The 12,736-nt window shown below is 25.4% G+C and overlaps 1 protein-coding gene across 2 annotated transcripts in view; it reads right to left on the bottom strand.

The window, feature by feature from the left end:
* The window catches only part of LOC107455055 (DNA-dependent protein kinase catalytic subunit), a 137,262-nt gene that overhangs the window by 107,840 nt on the left and 16,686 nt on the right, over positions 1 to 12,736 (bottom strand). For both annotated transcript variants that reach the window (XM_043042865.2, XM_043042867.2), the window contains exons 12-23: positions 12,595 to 12,677; positions 11,877 to 11,961; positions 11,508 to 11,676; positions 10,675 to 10,859; positions 9,068 to 9,193; positions 7,597 to 7,712; positions 7,429 to 7,512; positions 5,475 to 5,550; positions 3,852 to 4,073; positions 2,805 to 2,964; positions 2,151 to 2,251; positions 600 to 798 (exon numbers count right to left, since the gene is read on the bottom strand). In XM_043042865.2, coding sequence (XP_042898799.1) covers positions 600 to 798; positions 2,151 to 2,251; positions 2,805 to 2,964; positions 3,852 to 4,073; positions 5,475 to 5,550; positions 7,429 to 7,512; positions 7,597 to 7,712; positions 9,068 to 9,193; positions 10,675 to 10,859; positions 11,508 to 11,676; positions 11,877 to 11,961; positions 12,595 to 12,677 — 1,606 coding nt within the window. The remainder of the gene's footprint in view (positions 1 to 599; positions 799 to 2,150; positions 2,252 to 2,804; positions 2,965 to 3,851; positions 4,074 to 5,474; positions 5,551 to 7,428; positions 7,513 to 7,596; positions 7,713 to 9,067; positions 9,194 to 10,674; positions 10,860 to 11,507; positions 11,677 to 11,876; positions 11,962 to 12,594; positions 12,678 to 12,736) is intronic.

Below are 12,736 nucleotides of genomic sequence, written 5' to 3' on the forward strand. Positions count from 1 at the left end.
TAAAAAAAATACTAATTATCTCCTTAACAAATAAAATATTGAAGCAAAATTGATATGCAATAAGAGATGAGAATTTATAAATAATGATAGAAAGGGCTCATTTAATAATTTGATTAAGGAATGATAGTGTAATATAAGTTTTTTTAATTTTTTTTATTTCCAATGGAAAATTTATTGAACAGTAGTTACAGCACAATAAGAAAAGTGAAATGCAATAAAATATGGTAAACATAATGCAGTAACCCGAGTCCATTAATTCAAAAGATCTTTAATAATTTTATACCTTGATAGATCAATTGTACTTTAGTAGATAGAGTTTATTATATGAGAAATCACCATGCAATAAATCATGGGTCAAAAACAATAAAGGGCTTTGAATTAGAACATTAATTTTACCTTTATTTTTCAAAAATTTGTCCTCTTATTTTTACACGAAAATAAAACATTCTAACTTGCCTAAAAACTATGATTACAAGCTAAGCATAAAAATAATAATTTATAAAAATGCACAATAAATAGATGAAACATCTTTAATCTAAAAAGTGTAAATCTTAACTAAATTTGTAAAAAAAGCAACTAGTTAGGTACTAGTTCATTACCGAAATAGACATTAGGTTTCATGTCAACAAATGGAACAGAATATTTCAAATGATTTTTGCATAAAGGATCCCATGCAATGGCAACTTCATCAACTTTTTGGTGAGACTGTTCCAAAAGGGCAACATTGTTTTCCCCCAGTTGTCCTAAATACTTCAAGATCTGTAGCTGAATACGTCCTAATGCAGGATCTTCCAAGGACTAAAAGGATAGGGAAAACAATAAGCATAAAGGAAATGTCTCATAATATAAAAGTTACATCAATATATTGAAAATATGTGCCAGCAACAATATCAGATAAAACTGCGTAAAAGGAAAAAAAATATTTAAAAAATTTTTTTTAATTATTTCCATACAGGTTAACTCTTTCACAATCGTTACAACCCTGAATTATTAAAGCCTAAAAAACTAATAAGAGAAAAATAACAGTGTTTCATGTAATAAACATTTGAAATATTACAATAAGAAAATGAAGAACTATATGCAGTTTATAATTTTTAATTAAATTTATTTTGCATAAATATAAAAATATTTTTATGAGGTTTTATTTATGAGGACACAAGAATAAGCCAATCAAATAAGCAGTTATAGAAAATTTAAATAAAATGGGAGCAATACAGTAGACTCTCAATGAACAGGGATCGGATTATCCAGATTGAGGATTGTATGGAACGAAAAAAATAAAAGGAAATAAAATAATAAAAATGCAAATTGCAGCCATTAAAATGAGCAGGAAAATCACATTACTCTCAACCCTTCCTTTCTTATGTATTGGACTCACCCAGCCGACCTTCAGTATTGCCAATTGGTTTTGCACTAGATATAAAATCCTGGTAGGACAAGGTGAGATATGATTCATCCATCATCACAGTACCAGTGTTGTTCAGACTGAAATTTTTCTATGTGCTTTACATTCTGTTTACAGTTTTAAAATGCGGAAATGCTAAAGAGTCCTTCTTAGTATAAATCAAAAGCAGGAAATAATTAAAAATAGACAAAAAATTAAAACATTAACGTGTGAATGATTAATGTGTGAAATATGAACATTAATCTGTGAAATATGAACATTAATGTGCGAAAACTAAAACATTAACGTGTGAAATGGGTAGTCAAACTGTGAGATATTATAAAAAATTTAATGCATTTTTTATCATTTTTTCAACAAAATTGGAATAAATTGGATTATTTGTGATATTTATTTATCTGAGACAAAGCATTTGTAGATTGTTTAATGGAGATTCTACTTTAAAATATATGTACCAAATCAACATTTGTTAATGAACAAATATAAAAATTATGTAATAATTTTTAAGCATGATAATTAAAGCTATACAATCATTTTGGTAAATGTTTTGAACATTATCAAATCATTAATAACTAAATTTTTTAATAATGCATCTGTAATACTAAATTCTGTAATATTGGCAAAGAATAGTCATGATTTTATAGACGTGCAATACATGAGTATGAAGTTCATAAATTTGCAATTAATTAAAATAATCTTAATTTCAAAACAAAATACATTGATCAATACAATATTTAAAGATACTCACATTATCAGATGATGTATTTTTATTTGATCGTTTCATACTTTTCACAGACATTTTGTAGGCTTTTTTAGTAGGTCGTTTCTCATTGCTTAAGACACTTCCAGCTACACAAAAAAGTATTAGATATTTTTGCACATCTGATGAAACATTTAGAAATAACAGAGAAAAAAAATAATACTTCAGCTCTAAAGCAGGATATAAAATATAAATGTAACTCTACAAATCAAGAATTGCAGTACAGTTATCAATGTAAGATAATGATGAATTGATAAAATAGTCTTTTATTTCTATTTTACTTTTTTTCCTGTTTCCTGGTCTATTTTTCAAAATTTATTTAAATTAAGGATTTTTCATGTTAATTAAAAAATGTAGTGCGGCAAAGTTCTTATATGATATTATACACAATATCTCACATTTAAACTGAACACAACATTCCACCTACACTCTTTTTTAAACTAATGTCTGAGAAACAACAAAATGAAAAGCATGCATCTTGAAAACAACAAAATTTATCACTTGATATTACAAAAATACCGATCATAGTATAAAAAAAATTAAAATATTGAGAAAAAAAGCTTGTATCAAGACTTATAAATTTAAATTTTAGCAAAGTAAATTATTAATTTCATTGGAAATAAAAATGCACATTCATATTACCTTCTGCAGCAGTGACCAGCAAATATGAATTGAGTAATGGTAAAAGTCTTGGAAAGTAAGGCTTCAAAATATTTAATTCTAAATTTGTTGACCATTTTTCCAAGGCATTAACAGCTTTTTCAGCCAGAGGTAAATAGCTGAGTCCCAATTTTAAAGCACTCTAAACAAAGGAATATTAAAATTGTAATAAATTGCTTGTGATATCATTTTAACAAACTTGTAAATTGGGGATCGCACTCTAGAATAATAAGAAACAACACATAACAGCACTTAAACTATTTTATCATAAATGATACAATATCTTTTGGATATAGCAACTAAAACAGTTAATTTATTTAACTGAGGGTAAAAAAAAATTCTATTCTCAAATAGGATTTGAAGTGTTTCAAAGCCTCTCTACAAAGTTCTATTTATTTATTTAATTCTAGCAAACGAAAGGTAAATTGACTATTTTGTTTAATGTCTGTTTTTCTAAGTAGAAAGTAAAATGTCACTTAATTTTAGTAATAGTTTTGTTTTCCTTTTTTATCTTTTCTATTCAGTAAATGTTTTCAGTATGATAAGCTTTTTTAACTTTAGTTGTGGCAAAGAAAAGAAGTTATAAAATGATCAAATTTACTTTTTTGATGCTACAAATCAAATAAGGTAATATTCTTCAGAAATCTTTTGAATTAAATTTTAGAATAACATTAACTATTTCAATAAATTAACTTGCAGAATACAATAACACAGGAACAGAAAGCAATTATACTATATCACATTAGTGATATTATGTACTCAAGATAATGAAATAAAATATTTACATAGTTTAAGTTTAGAACAAAGGACAAATAATTACTAAGATACTGCGTGCTTTTGGATACTGTTCTAACTTGAAATTTCTTAACTCTTCAAAATCTCAAATTAAAGGAAATTAAGCAACTTTGGTAGTATTTGAGTAAGTAAAAATGTGGAATGAATAGTTCTGTAACTAGGCATAATGTGCAACAAAAATATCAAGCAAAAAATGATTTAATAAAGAATCATATTCATTGTTATTAGTTTTACCTCAAGAGCTGGAATTAAAGAGTGGATTTCTTTTGCGACTATTTCCATGGGGAGAACCAGCATAACTTGAAGACAAGAAGCCAATAAGTCATCTCTAAATTGTGTATGCTGCACTGCAATTTCCTTCACAAATTTAGAAAATAATGTGTAACTTTGAGGGACTAAATTTCCAGGGTCATTTGAAAATTCCTGAGACATTTCTTCAGTATTTGAAGACAGAGTCTAAAATAAAAGAGAAAAAAGTTAAAAATTAAATTTACAGCACTCAAAATAAAAATAAGCATCTTACTAACTTTATGAACTAACTTACATAACTTATGGGCTAATGACTAGTCACAATGTACTAAATTAAAAATCTTTTTACATGTGATTTGGATTTTCACCTTTAAAATAGGCAGAATTGCAGCAATCCAGAAAGCATTATCTTAATAGTCTAGGAAGAAGAGCAGTTGTAATTTTGGACTTCCGTTTCTTTTTTCTTTTTCTTTTTTCTAAACATTTTTACATATTTTGCTACATCTCAACTATTAAATAAAATCTAAACATTTTTAAACACAAGTGTAAAATTCGTAAATCCAAAGAAAATCATATGCAAAATATAATTTTTATAAATTTTTGTTATTTCATTAACATTCAAACCGTTATAACCATTTTGAATCATAATATATGAAAAAATTTCCTTTATTTTTAATTTTTCTTTTTTGGGATTGATTTTGTAACAAAAGATATCATTTACACAAATTGATTAGCGTATTAAATATCAATATCAGAAACCATTAAAATTACATCAAAATTATGCAATATTCAATGAAGTTTTTTTAAAGGGTTTATCTATACATACATATATTGTGCACTGTTCACATCTAGCATAAATATAACATTGAAATTTCAACTGCAGGTAAAGAAAACTTTCATTGGCATAAAAACAACCATAATTTACTTTTTGAATTAATAATAAAAAATAAAAGCATTTTCTTCAGATAGATATTCATTTTAGGTGTTAAAAAATTATAACATATGCACACTTGTTGTATCCTCTTAAAAAATAATATTATGGACAGTGTATAACTTTGTTGTAAACCAAAAAAATCTGCAACAATTTGTTAGAATTTATAGGTGTGCAGTTGATATTCTTTTTCAAATTTTTTATCTGAAATATAAGATTATCATTATTATAAATTATTTATAAAAAAAATTGTTACATTGCTTATTATGAGTTTTTAATGAAAATAGTACTACACATAATGAGAGACTTTTCTGAACATTTCCTTTTATAGAAATTGAATTGTGTCAGAGTTTATCTGAACTAAACTAGCAAAAACTATTTTCTTAAAATTTGTTTATTTAAGAGTAAACGTTTACTAAATGCTGTTTTACTTGACAATTTTAAAAGAAAAGCCTTTCAGGGGCATTACTAGCAAAGAGAATTTATTTTTATAAAAAAAATTTCAATAGTAGATGGAATTTTTATATAAACTTCAACGTTTTGTACTGAACTGATATTTTGAATGATACATTTCACAAAGAATACATTTGTTAGCTATCATGAAAATTTCTTATCAGGCTATATAATCTAAGGATATATAATTAATATTTAAAACTGCTTAATTAAATATTTATTACCTTGAAATATCCAATTTTTGAACAAATCGACAAATTCATGGAAATAAGTTTATAAAATCCACTATGAAAAGGATACCTGCAAATAAAGCTATTATATAGAAAATTTTCAATTTATTCATGAAAATAATTAAATTCAGAACTGCACAATAATAAAATAATAAAAATTACTTTTAAAAAATTAATAATAAAATTATAAAAATCCAATTTATTATTATTGAGTTTTCTTTTAAAAAAACTGGAAAAAAACACACACACCAAACAAAAACAACACATATATTTCTTACATCCATATATAATATTACATACATATGAATCAGAAACAGAAAGAGGAATAAAGTTTGCTAGGATACAACAAGATTGCAGAGCCTATATTTAATTAAAGAAAGTAAACCTACTATAAGAAATAAATTTGTGAATTAAATCAGTAAAACAGCTATATAATATTACATACATATGAATCAGAAACAGAAATAGGAATAAAGTTTGCTAGGATGCAACAAGATTGCAGAGCCTATATTTAATTAAAGAAAGCAAACCTACTATAAGAAATAAATTTGTGAATTAAATCAGCAAAACAGCCATATAATATTACATACATATGAATCAGAAACAGAAATAGGAATAAAGTTTGTTAGGATTCAACAAGATTGCAGAGCCTATATTTAATTAAGGAAAGCGAACCTACTATAAGAAATAAATTTGTGAATTAAATCAGTAAAACAGCAAATGAAATGAGTTAATGTGTACAAATAAGAAATAAATTGTGAATAACATGTAACCTGATGAATAATAAACAAAAGAAAATTACTAGTACTCCAAAATTTAAACAAAGTAGAAAAATCAAAAACAGTGTACCATATTTATGCATTGCAAACAATTATTTTCAAATAACTTATTCAAGATGTAAGAAACTTAAAAATAATTAAATGTTACAAAATAATGAACAAATTAACTTCAAAAATAAGATCCATGATTGGCCATTTTTTAGGAATTACATTTGAAACAAATTAACTTTCTGCAGCAACCTGTAATATTATGAGCATTAATTCACTAAAAATTATCGCAATTTTTTCAATAGATAAGTATAGTTAAAGTCTGTTATAACAATAATTCACAACGGCAAATGGATTTCTTGCCATTGTAAGTTTGTTGCTATAAGCAAATACACACATTTAATATTAAAATATTGATATAAAAAGACTAAAAGATGAAACAAATGTAGATAGAAAAGAAAACATATCAATAACTTTTCCTTCCATTTCAAAAAAACTATTTTGATTTAAAATACATAACTAAAGTAGACTGCTTCTGTGGATAGATTATAAACTGGACTGAGACCTTTTGCAAGATACAAGAACATTTTTTTAAATAAAGTGCAATGCTATTTTTTATCATCGAATATGGATTTAGATAGTAAATTGCGAAGAATTGAAATAGGGAAGCATGGTATATATGTCGTTGACAAAAATCAATTGTTTATAAGTGTGTGGCATGATTCTTAAAAATAGCAGAAGTACTGTACTTTTATAAGTAGGGAAATAACTTCACAAGTGGTCGCTCATACATATTCACTTTATAAACATAAAGGATTAATATTGTTAAAAGGAAATATGGTGAAATGATGGTGTTTTTCACTTTCCTTCATCAATACTACATGTAAACTAAAATGGCTTCCATTTTGTCATTTGTGCTCACTTTAAGAGCATAAAAATATAAAGAAAAATTTAGATTTCTTCCCTAAAGAAAATTTGTTGTAGTAGTAGGAGGCTTTTGTAATTCATAATTCTTCACAAAAGGAATTGTCTGTATTTTTAATATTAGAATTTTAACATAATTGCAGGCTTTTTATAAAATGCCGTACTCCTAACATCAAGCTTTTATTACATTATGTTTAGACTACATGAAGGTATTCATTAATGACAAAGTTCTTTTTAAGAATATATCAATAGCTTACTTTACAGCATAAAAGATCATTTCTTTCCCAAAGACAAATACCCATTTAGAGAACAATTCAGTGCAACTATGACTCAATAGGTCCCTAAAATCAGAGTTCATAGTTATAAATAAGTAAAACATTAAATATTAAAAAAAAGTCATTTTTATTAACTGTAACAACAATTACCTTAAAAAGTCAACAAGATTTATAAAAATGTAATAATCTATCATATTATTAGGTTGAACACCATGAAGTGGATCACAAGATATTTCAGACTCATTATCATCTTCTTTTCCATAAAACTGCAAAAGTAAAAATAAATAAATATAAAATAAATCAATTAAAATGTATCCTAAGTTCAATCAACTTTTAATTATATTGACATGTAATAATAAATAATAAGGTATGTCTACATAGTAATGGGTTTTAAAAACATTTTAGAAATCAAGTGAAGAAGTTATATCTCATGTCTCACACAATTAAGCATATAAATGGCTTTTACAATGAAATGCACTAAAAACACATAGGGTAGTAAGTAGTAACAATTAAGCATCAAGTGTTCAAAAAATTATCACTACAAAATTTTTAAAACAAACTTAAAACACCTTGGAAACTATAAATTTCAAATGAATATACACTTTGGAACATCTAAAAAGTTTCTGAAATCTAAGACAAATTAGGTAAACCAACAAAGAATTTATGTTCTGGGTACCAAATTAGTTCTATAATGCAAAGAAATTTCTGCTTAACACAATTAGTTCTAGTGATAAGAATAACTTCTCAGATGAACAGATTTTAACAGATTTTGTGATTTGTAAAACACATAATTATAGCTCATGATTTAAGTTATGAAATTAAACACAGTACATAACTTTTTTTAAATTTATTTATTTTACTATTTTATTAACAGGTATTAGCCCTTGGCTGCCAAAATATAGAGATAACACTTTGAAAAATATAGCCACAGTATTCTAGGAGAGAAAAAAAACTTGGGGCACATAATAATTTCATTTTTCAGAAAATTTGTCTTATCCTTAGAACAAATTGCCTAGAATAAAACTTTCTTACATGCAACATAAAATTTATTCCCTGCCAAACCCTAAAAATAAAATAAAAGTTTAAAAACCCAAAACATGAAATAAAACAATGTATTCATAATTTTAAAACATTAAAAAAAATATTTAATAATCACATTTTCCATTATTGTTATTTCTTATCTCTGTAACAGTTATTGTTTAAGTCAGAATTTAAGCCATTGTAGTATATCAGGAATTGCATCTGGTACATTATGGGCTGTTGCAGAAGACTTAAGTAAACTACATTGGAAAAAAAAACTTCAAACTTCAAATTTGAATTGATCCAAAACATTCACGTCTTATCAATGTTTTTCTTAACATGTGCATAAACGAAAATCTCTTGACATTTTACAGTAAAAAGAAATGCACATCTTATAGTAAGATTTATCTTAGAATACATTAAAATTTAAAAGTTAGTAAACAATTTAAATCTCTAAATTTGAAACAAAAAAATACATTATTTAGAGTTTCCACGATTGAAAATATGAATAACAATTAAGAACTCAAGACATTGACTATTTTCTGAATACTAAGGAAACAATTAATTTTAACAAAATGTAAGAAGGATAAATTTCCATTACCTCAGGCTGTTGAAGTGATAAATCCAATTTATTTAAAAGATTTAGGCTGGACCTGATTATTTCATCATAAATGCATTCCATTAGGTACTGCCTTCTTTCTAAAGGTATGTTTAAAGAGTTTAGCTCCTAAAAAATAAAAAGAAATTAAAATGTTTTAATGAAAACCATATAATTCAACTTATATGATTATTATCTAAACTATATCTCAATTTTATTACTTTCATTTAAAAAAAAAAATAAGATAGTGATCACCAAATTCTGCCAAGTCTAAAAACAAGTTAATAAATAAATAAGAAACTATAAAATTGCATTTCATGATATATATTTTATATTAACACTGTTTTGGGTATAGAAACATTTATAAAACTTTAAAACTTATCAAAATAATCCTAAATGTTTCTCCTTAAATTAATGTTAATTACTAATGCTTATTCTTTTAATAATATTTTTAATCCTACATGCTCAGTTATATAAAAATATGCAGTAGTTTTAATGGATTCATTTAAATAGAAACATAAAAAAATTGAAAGTAGTAGAAATTTGGTTATTTAAAAAATAGAGTCAAAGCATTTTCATTTAAACTAGATCCCATAGAATTTTATAAATAACAAAAAAAGCATTCTTTAATCCTTTGATTAAATTAAGGAAGATTTCAATTTCTATGATATACAGAGACATGCTTTCATTCACTTCAAAATGGGGGAAATGAAAAATTTATGCGGCTTACTAAAACATATGTTAGAGAAGAAACACCATGGTAAATTCTTATTAAGAGTTTAATTTAAAGTAATAAAGAAACATAAAATACATAATATATGATGAAACAGAGTTAAAAAGTTGCTTTATTCAAACAAATTCAATTATTTTAATTTTATTTCGAATCAAAATATGCAGATGATGATTGTTCGTAAACAAGCTCAAGAGTTTAATATACACAGTAGAAAAACTATATGAACTAAAATAGAGAAATATGAAGCAAGCAACAGCGAACAAATTCTGAAATCCAAGATTTCTCTAAATCTTTCTCTTATTAAAATTCAATTTATAAACGGCTTTTGTTCAAAGAAAGATCGAAATTTGAACTGTTATTAAAAATTGTAACTAAAAAAAAAGTAGATCAGGTACAAGTAAAAAAGAATATAGAGGTCGACAAAGAATATAGAGATGAAAAGAAATAAAGCACAAGAGAATCAATTTTTTCTCCATATTTATATGAAAATCTAATAGTATGGTACTTCCAAGAAATTAAACACAGATTTGGAAGATGAATTGTTGTTGTCCATGTATTTCCATGTTGTCCATGCATGAACATTTGTCAATGATATGCAATTATTATGACACTTGTATTACAGTTACAGTTAGAACTTTGAACATCTGCTTTAAAACTTTTTTCAAAGAAAAATTTCTAAATTTGTCTTTGTGGATTAAATTATAAATATTTGTAACCTGTCCCACATCTTTCAGCCTTTGGCTAAAGGAAAATTTAGGACTTGAATTCTTTTATAACATTTGCTATCATGTTCCTGATCTACAAGTTAGTCTTTAAAAAACAGCTCAGAATAACCCTACGTATTGTGACAATGATAAATAAAAATAACTTAAATTACTTTGAAACGGACAACATTTAGCATGTCTCTCCATAAAGTCAGGTAATCTTTATAGGTTATAATTTTAGATGCAGAAATGAAATTGTCATTCTTTTGATTATCTTCTTTTCCAGTAGTGCTGTCTTTCATAGCCTCTGCCTCAACAACAACAGGGTGTGAACATGTTTTTACAATACCTTGATACACTAAAATAAAAAGTAATGATTTTAGAGTTAGTTAATATATATGATAAAACTATGACAAACTTCAAATTTCTTTCTTTCTTTTTCACAAATCAAAATAGTGAAAGACTTGAAGCCATAGACTGAATTTGTCATAAATTGCTTTAATTTTTATTTTAGTTTAAAAAAAATATTTAATAATATAAAAAAGATGGAAAATCAACCTTTTTATACATCAAGCTATGGAATTGAAAAAAGTAAACCAAACATAAATCATTCCAGTTTATGATACTATAGCTGTAGATTAAACACATCTAAAATAACATATTTTACTTTGATTATATTGCCATTGTTGTCATAAGATTTCAGTTTTAAAAAATTTTATTTTTTAATTTTCAAATCATTTTAAAATAAAACTAATTAAATACACTTATCCTTTTACTTAGTATCATATTCAAAAGTTTCATAAGAATATTAATTGTTTAAAATAATATGGTAAATGGGAGAAAAAAAACACAGAATGAAAAACAAGACTTTTAACTTAAGAACATTTCTTTCAGAAAGAGATTGAGTATCCCATAGTAAAATCCGGATACAAAATCCGGCTATTTACATATAAGGCTACAGAAATTTTACACCAGAACTGTTTAACTCCATACATTAGAATCTTACCTATCTGTGATAAAAATCCTATGAACATATCTCGTTTAGGCAAAACAGCTAGAAACATTCTAATAATAGCTTTAGATACAATAAAGTTATATGCAGTAGGAACTTTTGGAAACTTATCAATTTGAAATACAACTAACTTTTCCAGTGAAATCAGGATATTATCTGTCATCTGAAAAAAAAAACACATTTTAAATTGGCAGAAAATGCCTAGAATAATTTATAATTTTACTTCGTATTAGGTGTAAACAAATGATAGAGATCTGATTTATTTTAATGATAATTACCTTTTGAAATAATAATTATCATTTTTAATTTATATTGTAGTTATAATATATAGTATGGTATTAATTTAAAGTGAAGAATACTCACACATTCTGTAACAGACACAATGGAAGATAATGCTTCAATATAGTAATTCAGACCTACTATTTTATCATCAATATCTTTCCCACCACTAAAAATAAACCAAAATAAATTATTATACTATAGTTTAGGAAGTTACTCATACATAAAAATGTATGATAGTAATTAGTAATAAATTAAAATGTTTCATCTTCACAGGGATATGTTAAAGAAATTTGAAAATTTGAATTAACACACATCATATCTGTCCACATGATGAAAATTTGTCAATTCACAGTCAATCACTAGTAGAAAAATAGAGAAAATTTATCACTTATTAACTGAAATAAGAAATGATCTTAACATGTGGGCATTGGAAAATGAGGGTGCAATTAATGCTGGATTTAACTGTATAAAGCTGTATTTTTTCCTTACAAGTTTGACAGAAATTTCTGTAGCTACTAAACTAACTGTTAAATAAGTTAACAGCATTCTAGTCAAACAAGAGCAGTTTTCTTCTATGGCCTACTATAAATTTGGGCTGTACTTTTCCGCTCATTTTGCTTTATTTCGAAAATCATATGCAGTTCATACCGTGATAAATTATACATAAACTTTTAAAGCTAATCCAAACCCCTAAAAATGTATTTTAGTAATCAGTTAAGGAAAGTAAAATAAAATTGGTGTTAAAAGTGCATTTTATTAAAATAAACTTTAAAAGTGTCAGATAAAGTATTTATTTCACCTAAAAAATTCATGTTCACTTTTTTGGATAACATTCTGCAACATTTTCTTCACTTGAACCTCACTCAGACATAATTTGCAAGGCTAAAACAGAAATAAATGACAATGCTTAAAAAACACACAAAAAAAGTAGCAGCTTCACA

The sequence above is a fragment of the Parasteatoda tepidariorum genome, chromosome 3 (genome assembly GCF_043381705.1).
Source record: "Parasteatoda tepidariorum isolate YZ-2023 chromosome 3, CAS_Ptep_4.0, whole genome shotgun sequence".
Lineage (NCBI taxonomy): Eukaryota > Metazoa > Arthropoda > Arachnida > Araneae > Theridiidae > Parasteatoda > Parasteatoda tepidariorum.